This window comes from Drosophila pseudoobscura, chromosome X, assembly GCF_009870125.1.
Source record: "Drosophila pseudoobscura strain MV-25-SWS-2005 chromosome X, UCI_Dpse_MV25, whole genome shotgun sequence".
NCBI lineage: Eukaryota > Metazoa > Arthropoda > Insecta > Diptera > Drosophilidae > Drosophila > Drosophila pseudoobscura.
The window spans coordinates 54177222-54193607 of NC_046683.1; the positions used below are offsets into that span (position 1 = coordinate 54177222).

At 44.8% G+C, this 16386-nt stretch overlaps 3 protein-coding genes, 2 long non-coding RNA genes and 1 other non-coding gene across 12 annotated transcripts; 4 read left to right on the forward strand and 2 right to left on the reverse strand.

Moving 5' to 3' along the window:
• The first annotated feature begins 5 nt into the window (after positions 1 to 5).
• On the forward strand, positions 6 to 4260 carry LOC6900824 (prolyl 4-hydroxylase subunit alpha-2). Of its 5 annotated transcripts, none has more exons than XM_033382080.1 (8): positions 7 to 229; positions 287 to 438; positions 493 to 643; positions 700 to 896; positions 949 to 987; positions 1048 to 1583; positions 1647 to 1812; positions 1868 to 2105. In XM_033382080.1, exons 1-8 carry the CDS (start codon positions 18 to 20, stop codon positions 1945 to 1947), a joined length of 1533 nt encoding a protein of 510 aa, XP_033237971.1. In that variant the 5' UTR covers positions 7 to 17; the 3' UTR covers positions 1948 to 2105. The 5 variants fall into 5 exon arrangements, with proteins under 5 accessions (XP_033237968.1, XP_033237971.1, XP_002135182.3 ...); XM_033382079.1 differs by lacking the exons at positions 7 to 229; positions 287 to 438; positions 493 to 643; ... (3 more) ...; positions 1647 to 1812; positions 1868 to 2105 and adding exons at positions 2204 to 2459; positions 2517 to 2668; positions 2724 to 2874; ... (3 more) ...; positions 3885 to 4050; positions 4111 to 4260; XM_033382077.1 differs by lacking the exons at positions 287 to 438; positions 493 to 643; positions 700 to 896; ... (2 more) ...; positions 1647 to 1812; positions 1868 to 2105 and adding exons at positions 2517 to 2668; positions 2724 to 2874; positions 2931 to 3127; ... (1 more) ...; positions 3885 to 4050; positions 4111 to 4260 and having other exon boundaries at positions 6 to 229.
• Positions 4008 to 9936, reverse strand: LOC26534394 (uncharacterized). 2 transcript variants are annotated; one of them, XR_001453236.2, is made up of 9 exons: positions 9710 to 9936; positions 9428 to 9654; positions 8927 to 9169; positions 8741 to 8861; positions 8455 to 8671; positions 8107 to 8391; positions 7935 to 8055; positions 4118 to 4233; positions 4008 to 4026 (listed from the first exon to the last, which is right to left on the reverse strand). It is a non-coding gene; the product is annotated as an uncharacterized lncRNA (long non-coding RNA). The 2 variants fall into 2 exon arrangements; XR_001453237.2 differs by lacking the exon at positions 4008 to 4026 and having other exon boundaries at positions 8112 to 8391.
• Positions 4457 to 6529, forward strand: LOC4813005 (prolyl 4-hydroxylase subunit alpha-1). 2 transcript variants are annotated; one of them, XM_015187886.2, is made up of 7 exons: positions 4457 to 4697; positions 4754 to 5056; positions 5118 to 5314; positions 5371 to 5997; positions 6036 to 6103; positions 6166 to 6331; positions 6399 to 6529. In XM_015187886.2, exons 1-7 carry the CDS (start codon positions 4486 to 4488, stop codon positions 6455 to 6457), a joined length of 1632 nt encoding a protein of 543 aa, XP_015043372.2. In that variant the 5' UTR covers positions 4457 to 4485; the 3' UTR covers positions 6458 to 6529. The 2 variants fall into 2 exon arrangements, with proteins under 2 accessions (XP_015043372.2, XP_001353987.4); XM_001353951.4 differs by having other exon boundaries at positions 5371 to 5993; positions 6050 to 6103.
• A 65-nt stretch (positions 9937 to 10001) lies between the features above and the next one.
• LOC26533175 (uncharacterized) lies at positions 10002 to 11552 on the forward strand. The gene is made up of 3 exons (XR_004469817.1): positions 10002 to 11098; positions 11165 to 11334; positions 11391 to 11552. It is a non-coding gene; the product is annotated as an uncharacterized lncRNA (long non-coding RNA).
• Positions 11553 to 12443: 891 nt separating this feature from the next.
• Positions 12444 to 12515, forward strand: TRNAP-CGG (transfer RNA proline (anticodon CGG)). Its single transcript has one exon. It is a non-coding gene; the product is annotated as a tRNA-Pro (tRNA).
• Positions 12516 to 12728: 213 nt separating this feature from the next.
• not (ubiquitin carboxyl-terminal hydrolase nonstop) lies at positions 12729 to 15690 on the reverse strand (the record flags this gene model as incomplete). The annotated part of the gene is made up of 5 exons (XM_033382558.1): positions 12729 to 13177; positions 13241 to 14052; positions 14110 to 14217; positions 14277 to 14678; positions 14938 to 15690. Coding segments are annotated over 5 exons (2118 nt in total), but the record flags the coding sequence as incomplete, so codon positions are not given.
• Positions 15691 to 16386: the final 696 nt, after the last annotated feature.

The following is a 16386-nucleotide window of genomic DNA, read 5'->3' on the forward strand; positions in this document are numbered from 1 at the left end:
TCATCTACTCAGTAAAAATGCAACGTCGTCTAAACCTTATCACAGCTCTTCTTGTCTTAGGTCAAACTATTGGCAGGGGTATGCCAGATCGACCTTACGATGAGCATAGGGAACGGTACAGCTCCTCCACAGTGGGCTTGTTAAAGCTGTTGGAACTAGAGTTGCAGTTTATAGAGAACCTGAAAAACTACACAGATCTACTGTCTGCTAAAGCTAATACTTTGCAAGAGTGAGTAAATGTGGTTGGAAAAGATTCCATTGCTAAAGAAATCCATCATCTCTTAAGTCTTATAGACTCTGTGGATCGGGGAACGGAGAAAACCCTAGCTGAACGCGAGAAATACGTATCCAATCCCTTGAATGCCTTTGGACTGATGAGACGGACGCATCAGGATTGGCCCAAATGGCACCACTACATAAATACGACTGTGGGAAGGGGTAAGGAATAATTTCAAGACTTTCGATGAATCTCTAGTAATACATTCCAAATAGTCGAGCTCCAAGCACTGGATGATATTCTGGGCAAGGCACCGGACAGTCAGGATATGAAGGAGGCCCTGATAGGTATGAATCGGATAGAAAGGACCTATGCTCTGGAAGCTAAAGACCTGGCCAAGGGCCGTCTGCTGGACAAGCAATACGAGTGAATATCCCATAGCTAAGAAAACCATCCAAAACTTAACCCCCTCCCCACATCAGCATTCAACTATCCATTCGGGACTGCCTGTCCCTTGGCCAGCACAAGTTCCAAGAAGGCGACTTCTTTCGTGCTTCTATGTGGTACCGAATGGCAATCAAACACCAGCCCGAACCGAATGCTGAGGAATTGAACACGATTCTGGGGGATCCACTCAAGGACTTGAAGCTGAACTATGCCAAAGCCACCATTATACATGGTATGTGCTGGAAAACGCTTCCTGCTATTCACTTAATCCTTTTCATTTCCAGGACTAAGCACAGGAAATCTATCTCTGAGCATCCAAAATGTTCTAAATATAACAGAGGCAACGATACAAAAGGCTAGTCCAGCAGATTTGGAGGCATTTATAGCGGAGTTGCTGAATCAAACAGATGATGATATCTCGAGAGAAATGGCTGCCTTTGAGCCTTCACCCACCCCCTACGAAATCGGTTGTCGCGGACTCTTCCCAAAGCGCACGAAACTCGTCTGTCGATACAACTTCACCACGACACCATTCCTTAGACTAGCACCTCTTAAAATGGAGGAAGTGAACCACGATCCTTACATCGTTTTGTACCACGAAGTTCTATACGATAGGGAGATCGAGGAACTCAAGAAGCAGTCGAAGAATATGATCAATGGATTTTCAGAGCCACAGCAGGAGAATAAGATCAGGGAGATCATAGCGCGTCATGCCTGGTGGTGGGAGCAGACGACGACCAGGGCGCGCATCTATCAACGGATCACAGACATTACAGGCTTCCAATTATTTGTACAGGAGGAGCTAAATGTCGCCAATTACGGTCTAGGCACTATATTCGGGCCACACTACGACTACACGCCCGAAAATTATGATATTGGCTGGTTTATGGGTGGTCCCTTGGGCACCATACTCTTCTATGTAAGTATTTTACGACCTTTCGTACCAGAGATCCTTTAAAATTTCCTTTTCAATGTTCAACAGGCAGGCGATCTGCAGCAAGGTGGGGCCACTATCTTTCCATCAATCAATATCACTGTGTCTCCCAGAAAGGGTAGCGCCTTGCTCTGGTTTAATTTATACGATGACGGCGAACCAGATCCACGTACTCTGCACTCTTCATGCCCTGTAATCGAAGGGGATAGATGGAGTAGGTGGCCCAATCTCAGGTTTTCTTGATTTCACATTTGTGCCTTCCATTTCAGCTCTCACCAAGTGGGTGCACTTGGTTCCTCAGATGTTTATCCTGCCCTGCCAGCCAAGGAAAGTGTCTCAAAGAGTGTAAATAAATAGTTTCCATAAATGTGCAATGCATGTAATAAGAAGTCCTCGAAGAAAAGGAAGACAAATCAACCAGATATCCCCATCATAATATTGTTATAAAGTCTATTAACCATCTACGGGAACTAAAGATGTATAAATAAATTAGTGAAGCAGAACGGATCTGGTTCTTTGGATTTCGTATGGAAGCAACGTCTCCTTTGATGCATATGGAATCAATTATCTAGACATTAACGACATTGCCCTGCTTTTAGTAGAACGAGTCAGTCAGTCAGTCAGAGAGTAGTCACTCTAGTCAGTAATAATGAAACAGTTTCTAAGTTTGCTCACAGCTCTAATCTTTTTAAGTCCCATTATTGGCGAGGACGTTGAGGAGAAGCCATACAATGAGAATAGGGAACGGTATAGCTCCTCCACAGTGGGCTTGTTAAAGCTGTTGGAACTAGAGATGCAGTTTATAGAGAACCTGAAAAACTACACAGATCTGCTGTCTGCTAAAGCTAATACATTACAAGAGTGAGTAAATGTGCTTTAAAAAGATTCCATTGCTAAGGAAATCCATAATCTCTTAAGTCTAATAGACTCTGTGGATCGGGGAACGGAGAGAACCCTAGCTGAACGCGAGAAATACGTATCCAATCCCTTGAATGCCTTTGGACTGATGAGACGCACGCATCAGGATTGGCCCAAATGGCACCACTACATAAATACGACTGTGGGAAGGGGTAAGGAATAATTTCAAGACATTCGATGAATCTCTTATAAAAACATACCAAATAGTCGAGCTCCAAGCACTGGATGATATTCTGGGCAAGGCACCGGACAGTCAGGATATGAAGGAGGCCCTGATAGGTATGAATCGGATAGAAAGGACCTATGCTCTGGAAGCTAAAGACCTGGCCAAGGGCCGTCTGCTGGACAAGCAATACGAGTGAATATCCCATAGCTAAGAAAACCACCCAAAACCTAACCCCATCCCCACATCAGCATTCAACTATCCATTCGGGACTGCCTGTCCCTTGGCCAGCACAAGTTCCAAGAAGGCGACTACTTCCGTGCTTCTATGTGGTACCGAATGGCTATCAAGCACCAGCCCGAACCGAATGCTGAGGAATTGAACACGATTCTGGGGGATCCACTCAAGGACTTGAAGCTGAACTATGCCAAAGCCACCATTATACATGGTATGTGCTGGAAAACGCTTCCTGCTATTCACTTAATCCTTTTCATTTCCAGGACTAAGCACAGGAAATCTATCTCTGAGCATCCAAAATGTTCTAAATATAACAGAGGCAACGATACAAAAGGCAAGTCCAGCAGATCTGGAGGCATTTATAGCGGAGTTACTGAATCAAACAGATGATGATATGTCGAGAGAAATGTCTGCCTTTGAGCCCGCACCCACCCCCTACGAAATCGGTTGTCGCGGACTCTTCCCAAAGCGCACGAAGCTCGTCTGTCGATACAACTTCACTACGACACCATTCCTGAGGCTGGCCCCGCTAAAAATGGAGGAGGTGAACCACGATCCTTATATCGTTATGTACCACGAAGTTCTTTCGGACCGAGAAATTGAGGAAATGAAGAGGCGATCTGGGCAGATGAGTAATGGCTGGGCAGACCAAAAGGAGGCGAATAGTACAAAGATCAGGGACATCGTATGTCGTCATACCTGGTGGAGGGAACAGTCGGCCATCAAGGAGCGCGTTAATCGACGCATATCAGATATGACGAACTTCGATTTCCCACCGCAGGAGGATCTGCAGGTGGCCAATTATGGCCTGGGCACCCACTTCAAGCCCCACTACGACTACACTTCCGATGGCTACGAGACCCCGGATGTTCTAACCTTGGGCGATCGATTGGGCAGCATTATCTTCTATGTAGGTACTTGCCGTGCTTCGCGGAAGATTTCTACAGTTTCGCTTCCATCTTCCACAGGCTAGCGATGTGCCGCAAGGTGGTGCCACCGTCTTTCCTCGCAGTCGTGTCTCGATTTTCCCCCGAAAGGGTAGCAGCGTGTTCTGGTATAATTTGTACGACGATGGCCGGATAGATACTCGAAGTCAGCATTCGGTATGCCCTGTAATCGTAGGGGATAGATGGAGTAGGTCCACTATATTATTGGTATTTTTGCATTATATAATATGTATACACATTTTTCCAGCTCTCACCAAATGGCTGCATATTGTCCCTCAAATGTTTGTCATGCCTTGCAAACCGCGGAAGAACGAAAAAAGTCCATAATATAATACAATGAATATTACACTTTTTGTATGGTTAAAAGCACCTGAAAATATAGAAAATAAATATCAGATCAAGCTTAACAAATAAATATAACAGATACCTTTTTAGAGCCAGAGGATAGATTTCTTCTGAAAATATCAAGAAGTCAATCTTTGCATAATCTTTCTTTCCCAAAGTGTTCGAGGAACAAGGAAATGCAGTAAACTCTAACTAACGAACCATGGAAATTGAGATTTCAGATGGTAAGTGTGAAGAAATTAAAGCGAAAATGTGGCAGTTGTAGACCAAAGCCAAGATGAAGATGAGGTTCCTGTTCAAACTCAATTTGCTAGTGCTACTTTTACATCAAAATCTTGCCATAGAAGATACACAGATGGAAGACACAGAGATGATTTACAGCTCCTCTGTGCTGAGCATGGTGAAGCTTTTGGAAATGGAAGATTCTTTAAAAGACAACCTGGAGTCCTATGTCCAAGTTATGCAAACAAAATTGGATTCTATAAAACTGTAAGTCATGGTAGGCACTATTTAACATATATCAGAGGTTACCATTCCATTTGCAGTTTTCAACAGATGCTGCAGAGGGAAGCCATGACAACTCTAGAGGAAAGGGAGGAATTTATGGGAAATCCGCTCAATGCATTTCCCCTGCTGCGACGCCTCAATCAGGATTGGCCCAAGTGGCTGAAATATTTAAGGACGGCCATAGCCACCAAGACCACAAACGCAATGGAAAAGAAATTGAAATCAGGACCAAGTAACGAGGATCTTCAAGTGGCACTCAAGGGATTCGCGCGCATCGAAAGTTTCTACGATCAGGAGGCAGCGGACATGGCCAAAGGTGACCTATTGGGACAACACTTTGGGTGAGTTAAACCTACTATACTTCCCCTCCAAATGCAAAACGTAAATGAACTGTTCTTTCAGCTCTCAACTGACTGCTCCCGATTGCTTTGCTCTGGCTGACTTTTACTACAATCAAACGCAATTCGCCAGATGTACGCCTTGGTATCGCACGGCCCTCAGAATACACCAGAGTTCTGAGGGGAAACTTTATGAAAAGGTTTTGGGGCTGAAGCGGAAAAAGATCTACAAGAAGTATGCCAAGGCCTTGGTCATGGAGGGTAAGCCATCGGGTTGCTTATAAAATAATTACAATTAGTCCAGTCTCTCTTCTTAGCCTTCTATTTGGCTATGCCAAACAAGATAAATCCCGAATGGGAGACACTCGCCAATCAAGTGGCGGTCGAGGCCAACTATCGGAGCACCAAAGACGCCATAGACGAATACCTTGCCGGAGATGCGGATATCTTACAGCAGGAGGCTGCTAAGCACAAGCCCAAACCATCCAGGCTAGAGCGCGGCTGTCGTGGACAGTGGCAGAGGAAGTCCTCCCCTCCACTAGCCTGCAGATATAACCGAGAGTACTCTGCCTTTCTTTTACTAGCTCCACTCAAAATGGAAGTCCTTAACCAGCAACCGCTGATAGTTCTCTACCACGAGGTACTCTACGAGAAAGAATTGAGAGCAATGCGGGATATAGCCAACAAAAATGCCACCATGCAGGATGGCTGGACTCGGATGCACTCTGATCAGCGGGTCAAGCCAGAGCCTGAGGATCGGGTGTTGAAGCTGCACATCTTCCAGGGCAACTCCGAGTCGTTCTCCCCAAGCATCAATCGCCGCATAGCGGACATGACCGGGCTGGAGGTGCAGGGGAACAACGCCTTGCACTTGTCCAACTATGGTCTGGGTGGATATTTTAATGCCCATTATGATTATGTGGACCTAACCAAACGTCCAGTTAGTAAGTTCCTTCATAGCAAGGTAATTTTACCCATGCAGATCCTTCTTTACAGGCAAACTACTTTACTGAATGGGGAGGCGATGTCTTGGCCACAGTTCTACTCTACGTAAGTGATCTGAATCTGAACGATGAAGGAATCTTTTAGAGTTGTTTTCCCATTCTTTTCAGGCAAGCGACGTTCGGCTGGGAGGAGCCGTGGTTTTTCCCAAATTAAAGATTTCTGTAGAGCCCAAAAAAGGGAATGCTTTGATCTGGGACAACCTGAACAACGCTGGCGATCCTGATAAGCTTTCAAAGCACGCAGTATGCCCTGTTGTCATGGGTTCCCGTTGGAGTAAGTTAAGGATCATAATCTGCAAAGATAATATCGAATATCACCATTTTTGTTTACTATTTTAAAGCAATTTACAAATGGATTAACAAACAGCAGCAGATGTTGAAGAGGCCTTGTCTGGCATAGTTCGGGAATGTATCTCTTTATTCGCGCCTCCGTTAGGATGGCATGCAAATAAATGCAAATCTCCCCATCCAAGCCTGCCACAAGCGGAACAATGTCAATGTATATGGGGGGCCCCTCTCCCAGCTGGCACACATTTTGTGCTCAGTCTGGTGTCTCCCTTTCATTGTTTGCCATAAAAATTGCAAGTGCCACTAAATACAGCGCCAGTATTGGCCGAGAGGAGAGGCAGGGGGACACAAGAGTGGGCTGGGCAGAGGGTAAGCTTATGTGCTTGCCCCAAATACCATTTAGCGGAAGTGCACACTTCAATAATGGAAAGAGGGCAACTGCAGTCAAGCAAGGAGCATGGAGGACACCCAAGCACGGAGCACAATGGCCAGGCTCAGGGGTACTCAAGTCTCATCTTTGTCTATTCTTTAGCCGGGAGTAGCATAAAGGGTGCAACCATCTGATTTAAAGGAGGAAGCAGGCTCTGAACTAAGGAAAAACCAAGGGATATTAATACAGAATAAGTATGGTAGAAAAACAATCACATTTTGCATAATGTCGCCATGGGAAATGCCCCATAAATTGGCAATGTGTTAAGTATATATTATATGTGTAATAAGGTGAATAATGCCTTGCCTAATATCTAGTTAAATATCGATCGTATCCACCATTTCTATTAAAGACAAGGCGACCAGACCAGACATCCATGAATATTTGAAACAATTGTATTATTCACAAAACTACAACTGAGGAAACGAAATCTGGGGCAGCAACACTAATTGGAATATTTACCCCTCGCCCTCGCCCTCGCCCTACCCTAGCCCCAACAAAAGTCCTGGCATGGCCATCCTCTAAAATAGTGCTAATACATGGTTAAGCTGCCGCCATCATGAGCAACTTTAAATGAGTTTAAAAGCAACTTTGCTTAGCCCGAGAGTGAGAGAGGCTCGAAGCGAAACGAAACGAAATCAGCATGAAAGCAATTGTCCAAGTTATTCCAAAGTGCCCAGAGGCCAAAGAGGGGACTGCTAGAACAGCAGGCAGCCACTGAGGTCGAGTCGTAGACCGAGTCTGAACTGTTGTCCAGTTGGTGAGTTGCTGTTGCTGTCAACGCTAGAAGCGTTCGTATAGGTCGGGAGGGCCAACTGTTTTTGAAATGAGATACAAAGGAAGGAATGGCCGGATGTTGGCGTCGAGGAAGTGCTGTAGATGTTGTTTTCTTATCCATTGAAATGGCGATCTATAGTTAAGCACTAACAACTAAGAGATGCAGCTGTTGGAAACGGCATGGATTATCAGACAGAAATAAAGGGCATTAAAAACTACACGAAATACAAATTGAGAGTATTTTAAGAGGGTTAAACTCCATTAGGAGACCTTAGAGAATATAATGATTACAGTTGCCGATTAAATATATATATATAGCTTAGGAAATCGTCAAACAAAGAGTTTTTCACACATAAAGCTGTTGAAATACAATCAGACGTACCTAGTGATGCCGCGCTAAACAGTCTTAACGCACTTTACAAGTCCACACAAGCTATGCATAAGTCCTTTACTTCATGTCGTGCACCAATAGCAGCTCCACAAGCATTTGTCAAGATTTTTACCTGTTAAGTACAGCTATTGAGCCACAAAATGGCAGTACAAGCACGGCTTACCATACAGATGCAGATCATTATAACTTATGCTCAAGTGCAAGCCAAATAAAGTCCTGGGCGGACTTAATAGCAACGATTGCGACCCCATTCAAGTCGAAGACAAAACGAAGTCGAGAGCAGCAGAGAGCCAGGCCAGAGGCTTCGTTCTATCCACTGCAGCATTGATTTATCAGGAGCCAAGAGCCGCCTGTTGAAGCACCAGAATGCGGATCTCTAAGAAGTAGTAAAAGTTGAAGCAGAAGCAGAAGTGAATCCATTGAATGGATTTGCAAGTTGTTGAGGAAACTGCAGCAAAGGGAAAAAAGAAAATAAGCAGAAGCAAATGCAATCTAAAGCGTCTGCACTTACCAGCTAGAGTTGTGCCCAGAAGGAGCTAGGACGACACCGCAATGTGTCCGGCGGGTACAACTTGCAAGTTGGACCCATGGGGTGCTCTTGGGGCATTGTAAAGCGATTCCAAAATGTGTTGAACTCTTAAGTGATTGAATTGTTATCGGTGACATGAATTTGTTCGCTGATTTGAATGGGGGGGCGCTGCCGCTGAGAGCTGAGCATTGAATCCGCACTGCAATTGAGATGATAGATAGGTTAATACAAGTGCACAAATAATGCAATGGAAATATTTTAGAGTAACCTGATATGACTCAGCTGGAAGTGGCCACAACCCAGTGTCAGTGCGCTGACAAAGCTTCTGCTGATCTCATCCTGCAGCAGTCGTTCCGTCAAAAGGTGCTGAAGGCGTTTAAAATTCCTCTCTGCAAGAAAAAACAAGGGAAGCCAGCATAAAAACGTTAGCGGCACTTCAATTCAATGCACTTACTTAGCGTTAAGTCACTCCGCTGGGGTGTGCTGATGCTTCTCGTGCGGTGCTGCAGTGTCAAGCTGGTGTGACTAGGCCATAAGGGTTTATAGCAGTCATGCCCGTGTTGCATTTCCTTTTTGCCCCAGCTAATGTGAGCGGCCAACGACGACACTTGAGCACTTCATAAATGTCGCTCCGAAGAGGAGAAGCCCTGGCCTGTGTGCTCGTGGGTGTCGGACGATTTTGTTATATGGGTTAAAGCTAAAAGTATAGAATAATATAAACAAATGCTCTCCTCCTCGACAAAAAAAAATCACAGACATCAATTATTTGACTAGACACTGACCAATTTCAACACGATCAATACATTTTTGAAACATAGATTAAGTGGGCTGGTGGCGAGCATCAAACTCATCCCAGGTTCCACATCTTGGCGTGATCAGCCTTACAGAAGAAACACTCGCCTGATGTGATGTTAGACCATTTCCAACAGTAAAAAAAACCTAGGCCAGAACTCACCGCTGGTTGCTTTTCGCATATTGCGGCAAGGCGTCCATGGAAGTACTGGTGGCAGCGAACACATTCGGGGGCCTTTATTGGACGCTCACGTATGCGTGTCTAATAATGAATTGTGCACATCGGACTCGATATCCTCATATATTGCCATGATTGTTTGGTGACTGGAGCGGGTTTATGGTACGTCAACCGAGTTCAGACTTTCCAAAACTGCATTCCGATCGGTCTCTCTGATACCGGAATTGTAATAATTAGCCGCAAATTTGTGTTAAATGCAAATCTTACCCATTTTTCTTGTGATTCACAAGTCGATTTTCGGTTATAAGAACAGCGCCGACCTCAACTAATGGTTGATATATGTAAATATAATCTACACCGCTTACCTATCCCAATAAAAATCTGATCGGGAATTTTCTAAGCACGCAAAACGCAAATGACGCCCTCAGAAATTTTTTTTTTGCAAAACGCACTTCATTTCAAGTAACGGTGCTCACTAGTGCTGTGAAGCGCGTAAACATTAACACTTCAATTGACTAGTCCGAGACCACCGAAAAAAAACCAATACTTATATATTTATAAAAGATTAAAAAAAAAGTCATCATATCAATAAAGATAATTCATCGAAAAAAAATTAAGTTCTTTGTTTATACATCTGTATATATGGGCATGTGTGCGAAAACAGACAAAATGTATGTATGCCAATAGAAAAGATCACAACAAAAAAGACAAAATACGCACCAAAGTAGTGTCTAGTCCCGTTCGTTTGTTCCCTGCTCTTCACACGAGCGCTCGTATTTGCTGAGCGCGAGAGAGAGAGTCGTCTCAGTATGAATGCTGCCGATTATGCTTTTTTCCCGTCAGATCTGGCTTTTTTTGAAGACCAGCGGTAGTTCTGTATTTATTATAAAAAGTTGGCAGCACCTCTCAGCATCTTTGCTGCTGTTTCTAAGAGAACCATAGAATGAAGGATAAAAAGAGAACTGCCGTCGAGTAACCGCCGCGATTGAAAGAGAGGAGAACACCAAACAACATTTAAATTTTGCTACCCTATCTCCGAATCTCCGCTATTCGAGAAACGATTGCTGCTGAGGAAATTGGCAGCAGACTTTATGGACATCTATTTCCACTGGACGGGACGCTGAAAACGCACAGTCAGCGTCTTTGCGGCCTCTCTGCTAAAAAGCTTCAACATGCTTCCATATTTACCACTGGAGACCCTTGACAAAGTGTTCGGATACCTGAATGAGAAAGAGCAAGTGAAAGCGGCCCAAGTCCACCCGCAGCTTGGCCGCGCATTTGCTTACCACGTTGGAGGGAATTACAAGCGACTGAATTGCTGCCATTTTGTAGGCGACACTTTTGTACTCCGCTATACGTACGACGAGTTTAGAGTTATTCTGTCACTGTGCGGGTCCACTGTTGTGGATATTTCAATCAAATCTAGTGATGTAACGGATCGAATTGGAGAACTAATAGAAAAGTACTGCATTAACCTCGAATCTGCCTTTATCGAGGTTACAGATGGAAATTTCAACGCGATCAAACGTGTTTTAAGCATGAAAGGGCTACACGATCTTGTCTTGAATTGTTACCGTTATCGCGGATCGGATCTGTTGTAGCACATAAATCCAAACTGCACAAAATTGTGTTTAATGGGAATGACTACGGACCAGGGTAAGAATTACAATTACTTCTTCATAAGCGAATAAGTGCTTGACAAGTGCTTTACATTTTTTCCAGAGGAACATTAAGGCAACAACTGTGGCACCAAAAATGGTATTTTAAAATTTATATTCTCCGAATTACTGGAGTCCTTTATTCAGGTTTTAAAGGAAAACGGTTTCAGCACACAGAAACGCTTCAAATTGGTAGGGGACTTGGATAAAACCGATGAACTTAAGCAGGAATTGGTGAGTGTTTGCTCTGGAGTGGAATTTCGCCGAAATTGAAACCATTTTTATTGCAGATGAACAAACTGCCGAATTCCGAAGTGTGGGACTTGATTACATTGACTGACATCCAGATTTACTGCACATGATTATTAAAATAGATTTGCTAGAATACTAAATATGTATACCACATATAAGAATTAAAACTTGTCAGTCTACCATTTTGGGGCAATCTCTAATGTGAAACCCAGCAGTAATCCAATTCGAAGGAACAGGCAGAGGGACTGATTGCTTTCCATCGTGAATCGACATGATCGGGGGTAGCCTCTGTTCTACTTCTCCACAGACCGCCATAAGAAATACGTACATATGTATGTATACGTAATACGTATTACGAATACGGCTTGCATGCGGATGGGTCGCCTTTTCTTTTTCTTGTAGGTGTGCAAAAATCAAATCTTGCTAATGTGCTATTTTTATTACTCCCAACAATAAATACGGTCGCCATCACCCTCGGGAAGACAAAAGGTAATTCGCAAACCAAAGTCCAATTCTACATTTCGAATTTTAAAGAAAGGCAGAATTTTGGTTGGCTTAATGAGAACCCCCACTAAATGTTACAAAAATATCGTAGGAAAAGGGTTTCGTGGAGTCGGTGTAGTCCAAATGTATACATATTTATTTAATAAAATCCCATGGAAATAAAAGATCGACTACTCTTCTCCATTTACTTCCAATATGGTCCAATTATAGTCTTGCAAATTTGATCGAATGAGAGAAATCAAATGTATTTAATATACTTTTTTAAATTACCTCTAAAGTATTTTATTTAACAAGCCTATCTATTTGTACAAATTTGAAACATTTTATTTTATTTGTATTGAATTAATTTTAAATGCAACGGAAATACAATTCCTTGACCCTTGCCACACTAAAAGGTTTGAGGTTTAGCTAGCCTAGCACGGACAACAACCAAAATTACATTTCCAACAATTTGCATGTAAAAATAGAAACCCCGGTGCACACTATAGTCGTCTCGTTCACACCCGACTACAGACATACGGACAAAGCATGCCCCAGCAGAGCAAGCCCGTGCATTAAATCCACAATAGGACTCTCCATGTTCAACTGGCTCGTTGGTCTAGAGGTATGATTCTCGCTTCGGGTGCGAGAGGTCCCGGGTTCAATTCCCGGACGAGCCCAAGGTGGAAGTGAATTAAATTTTTTTTCGGTCTTCAACTTTTTTTTTTTTTGCCGATTTTGCAATACAATACTGTACTTTCGCGAGCCTTAAACAAACATAAACCACTTTTGGTCGTTGTTTTTGTCTTTGATTATCAGTGTGCTCTTGTGTTTTCTCGATCGCGATGCAAGTTCTTTTCCCCAGAGATCAAAGATAAGCGGTGCTACTGAACTTGCAAGCGGAATCGGTATCTTTGCTTCGATGACTCGTTTGTATGTACATAAGCAGAATGTTGTTTAGCATTTGTTTAGTTTTTAGTATTATGGATTTTGAAATACTTAGAACAATAAGGGTATTGCCAGGATTGATACAGATTACACATTAAAGAGTTTTGGGCACACAAAGGTTTTGATTTTTCCCTCCTATTGTTCAATCGCGGGCTTATTTAGAAGTTGATTTACTTTTTCTTTAAATTATTTCTTAAATTGTTAGCGCTGCCGCGGCCTTGTCGGTTTTGTTTTGGGTGTGTGTATTCGTTATGCTAATTGTATGTGCCTATGGGTTTGTAGTGTTTCTGTTTGTGTGTGTGTGTGTGTGTGTGTGTGTTCCGGGGGATGCAGTCTCTGTGGATGCCCTCTCTACTCGTATTCCAGCACGTTTTTATGGTAAAACAATAAATAGCTGAAAGAGAGAAGTGACAATGACACATTTTGCATCATATACTTCTATATGTATTCCACTCACCCCTCGCTGTCCAGCACCTGTTTGAGCGATGCCATAGTTATCACATGATCATCACACTTTACCCACGTGTCCTTCTGATGCCGCACATACGCCGTGTAGTGGCCAGTGTCGATGGTGCCCACGTGATTGACCACCGCGTACAGGGAGAAGCGAAAGTCGCCGTAGGCGTTCTTCTTCTCGGACATGAAGGGCGTCATATCGAACTCGACGGGGAACTGGATGAACGAGGAGATCTTGCGATCGATCAGCGCCGAGTGTTCAAAGCGCTTCAGATGAAAAGAGACCACGCTGGGCAGAGTCCGTAGGCTGAACTGCTTGGTGGACTCCTGGTAGGACTTGCAGGTGGAGCATTTTATCTTCGCCGCGGAGCCTAGATGCTCGGCCCGCGTGTACCGCTCCAGGCAGTCGATCAACGTCTTGGGCGTTACACCACCGTGCGTCGTGGTCTCGCCCAGGTCCAGCGAAATGTCCCAGAAGGGATCGAATGTGGTGGACACGCCCTTGCAGGCCTGGCACACCACGTCGCTCTGCAGCATGCCCGTGAAGATCTGGTCGATGATGCAGTTGCACTGTCCGTAGCTGGAAGTCGAGGAGCTGGTTGAATTGGTGCCGCTACCCGAGCTAGAGCTATTGCTCTTGCTCTCGTGCTCCGCCTTGGCCTTGACGCAATGCCGATGCAGCACATCCAGAGTGGCAATGAAGAACTCGTGCGCATCCTGCTGCTCGTAACCTGCCAGGTGCTTGGCATGGTTCCAGATTAAATGCAATAGGCGATGCAGCGACAGCGGCGAACGGGAGCCCGAATAGAACTCCTGGCGAAAAATAGTCGGATATTAGTGGAAAGTGGCAATCGGAAGATTGTGTATCACCTGGAAGAGACGCGACACTTCGCAGACCAGACACTTGTGCGAGGACTTGCCGCAGTCATGCCGGTCCGACATAAAGTAGTCGCTCAGCAGTGGGGTGTGTACCAAGGCCTGGGGGGGATGACAATGGGGGGTCATGGGAGATTACGTTTCCTGCATTCACCACTCACCTGGACAATGCAGTTCATGAAGCAGGTGGCCCCCAGATTGAGGAGGCCCCTCAGCCCGATCGTCTGATTGGGCCGCACTAGCCGGCGTCGTGGATTGGCCAGCAGCAGGTTCGAGTCCTTGGCCGAAGGTATCCACGGCTGCCACCCCAGGCTCTTCTGCAGATCCTTGGCCTCCAGCTTCCGGTTGATCAGCGCGTACTCACGGCTGCGCGAGTCGTAGATAAAGTCGCGACACGCATGGCAGTAAAGCGTTCCATGGGACAGCTCCAGGGCCACATGGTGTTTCTTTGCCCGCAGATGGCTGTGGATGTGTGAGCCCCGGCAGCCAAAGTAGATGCAGTGCAGGCAGGCGTATAGCTGGATGCTGGCGCTGCCGCACTCGAAGCAGTAGCAGTGTATGGCCTGGCGGTGGACGAAAAGGGTTAAATGTCAGTCAAGGTGAAAGCGCGCTTAGGGATGGCCAAGATTTAAGTGGTAACGGCTGGCAGTGTTTAAAAACACACCAATCAAAATTTGTTTGGTAATCACTTTATTGCCAGCACTGATCTTCCTCTTCCCTCCCCTCTCAACGGACTGTGTCAGTGAACTCTGCACATAACCGTAACGCTCTCTCTCTCTCTCTCTCGCGCGCTCTGTTTCGCTCACTCTCTCTTCCCCTCACCTTCTTCAAACGCGCATCTTTGTTCACGCAGGCAGAAAAATAAGCATCGATGACCCGGTATGTATCATATCCGTGCTCCTTCAAGTAGCTCTGATAATGCCGGCAGCCTGTCTCCGACATGACACCGCTCGCCTCCCTCTCCCTGCTAGCGACGCTCTTGGCGTCAACGCTGACGTCAAGTTCAATAGCAAGCTTTTGGACTGTGCGCAAACAGGCCGACAAATACGCCGCATTCAGTGGGCCCTTTGTTAGCTTTGCTCCGCCGTCGCTCTCGCTGCCGGTTGCTTCGTCTTTGTCGTCTTTCCCCCTCTCAACACCTCTGCCACGCCCACTTCTAGCAACAGTTTCGTTTTCCTCTGTCGCCACACACCGGCCGGCAGCTGACTTTGCCGATGACTTTGTTGTTGTTGTTGTTTTTGCTGCTGCTACTGAATCTGCTGCTGCTGCTGCTTCTGCCGCTGTTTCGTTTTCGGCCGTTCCCCGGCCCGCTCCCGTCCCTGGGTAGAATCGTTTGTTGTTGCTGCTGGTGTTGTTTAGGCCGCCGGCAACGACGACGCTACCACTGTGGGTGCTGCTGCTGCTGCTTGTTATGCTAATTACGCTTGTAGTACTATCAACACTATTCTCTTTTGTTTTCGTTCGTTTGGAACACGGCTGCGGCACGAATGCTTTATCACTCTTGCGCTGTTTTCGCCGAATTTTGGCCACTTTTGCTATGAACACACACAAGTGCTGTAAAATAGGAACTCTGTTTCACTAAATTTCGCGTTCGTTTGGATTTTTTGAATTTAATTTTTGTGATTTTTCGCGTTTCTGTTTCTACACACACCAGTGTGACCGCGGAACCATTGATAAAATATACGGTCTGACCCTTACAAATACGTCACAAATTTTAAGGTATACCGTACAAATACTGATGAATTATTTGTATTCAAGTTCCATCATATTCCACGTTTTTCATATTCGGTTTAATATTACTGGCTAGCAAGGACCCTCAGCTCTCAACTCATAGATTTATCCGATTACTAAATCAATTTCCTACAAGTCTGTTTAAATTTAAGTTCTCATCTTTATTGCATTGCTTATAAAATAAATTTTAAGCATAACCGGTCAACAAGAATTTCAATTAAATTTATTTCCCTACATGGTAACTACACGCTAACTACACATTTTGTACATAACGGAAGGAAAAAGAGGGCATGGACAACAGGCAAAACGGCCCAGAAAATGCAACGCATCCAAGGTAAAATCCACCTTATTTGCTCAATATATACCAGTATATACCGTAAATATAACTGCTCGATTTCGACGTCAAAATATACCAAACAGCATATAATATACCGTAAATGGTTACACACACACACACACGCACATACCAAACACACACACGGTCAGAGCGGCGACAGCTGAATCGACAATCTTGCAAAACAGGGCTGCTGTGACAGCTGA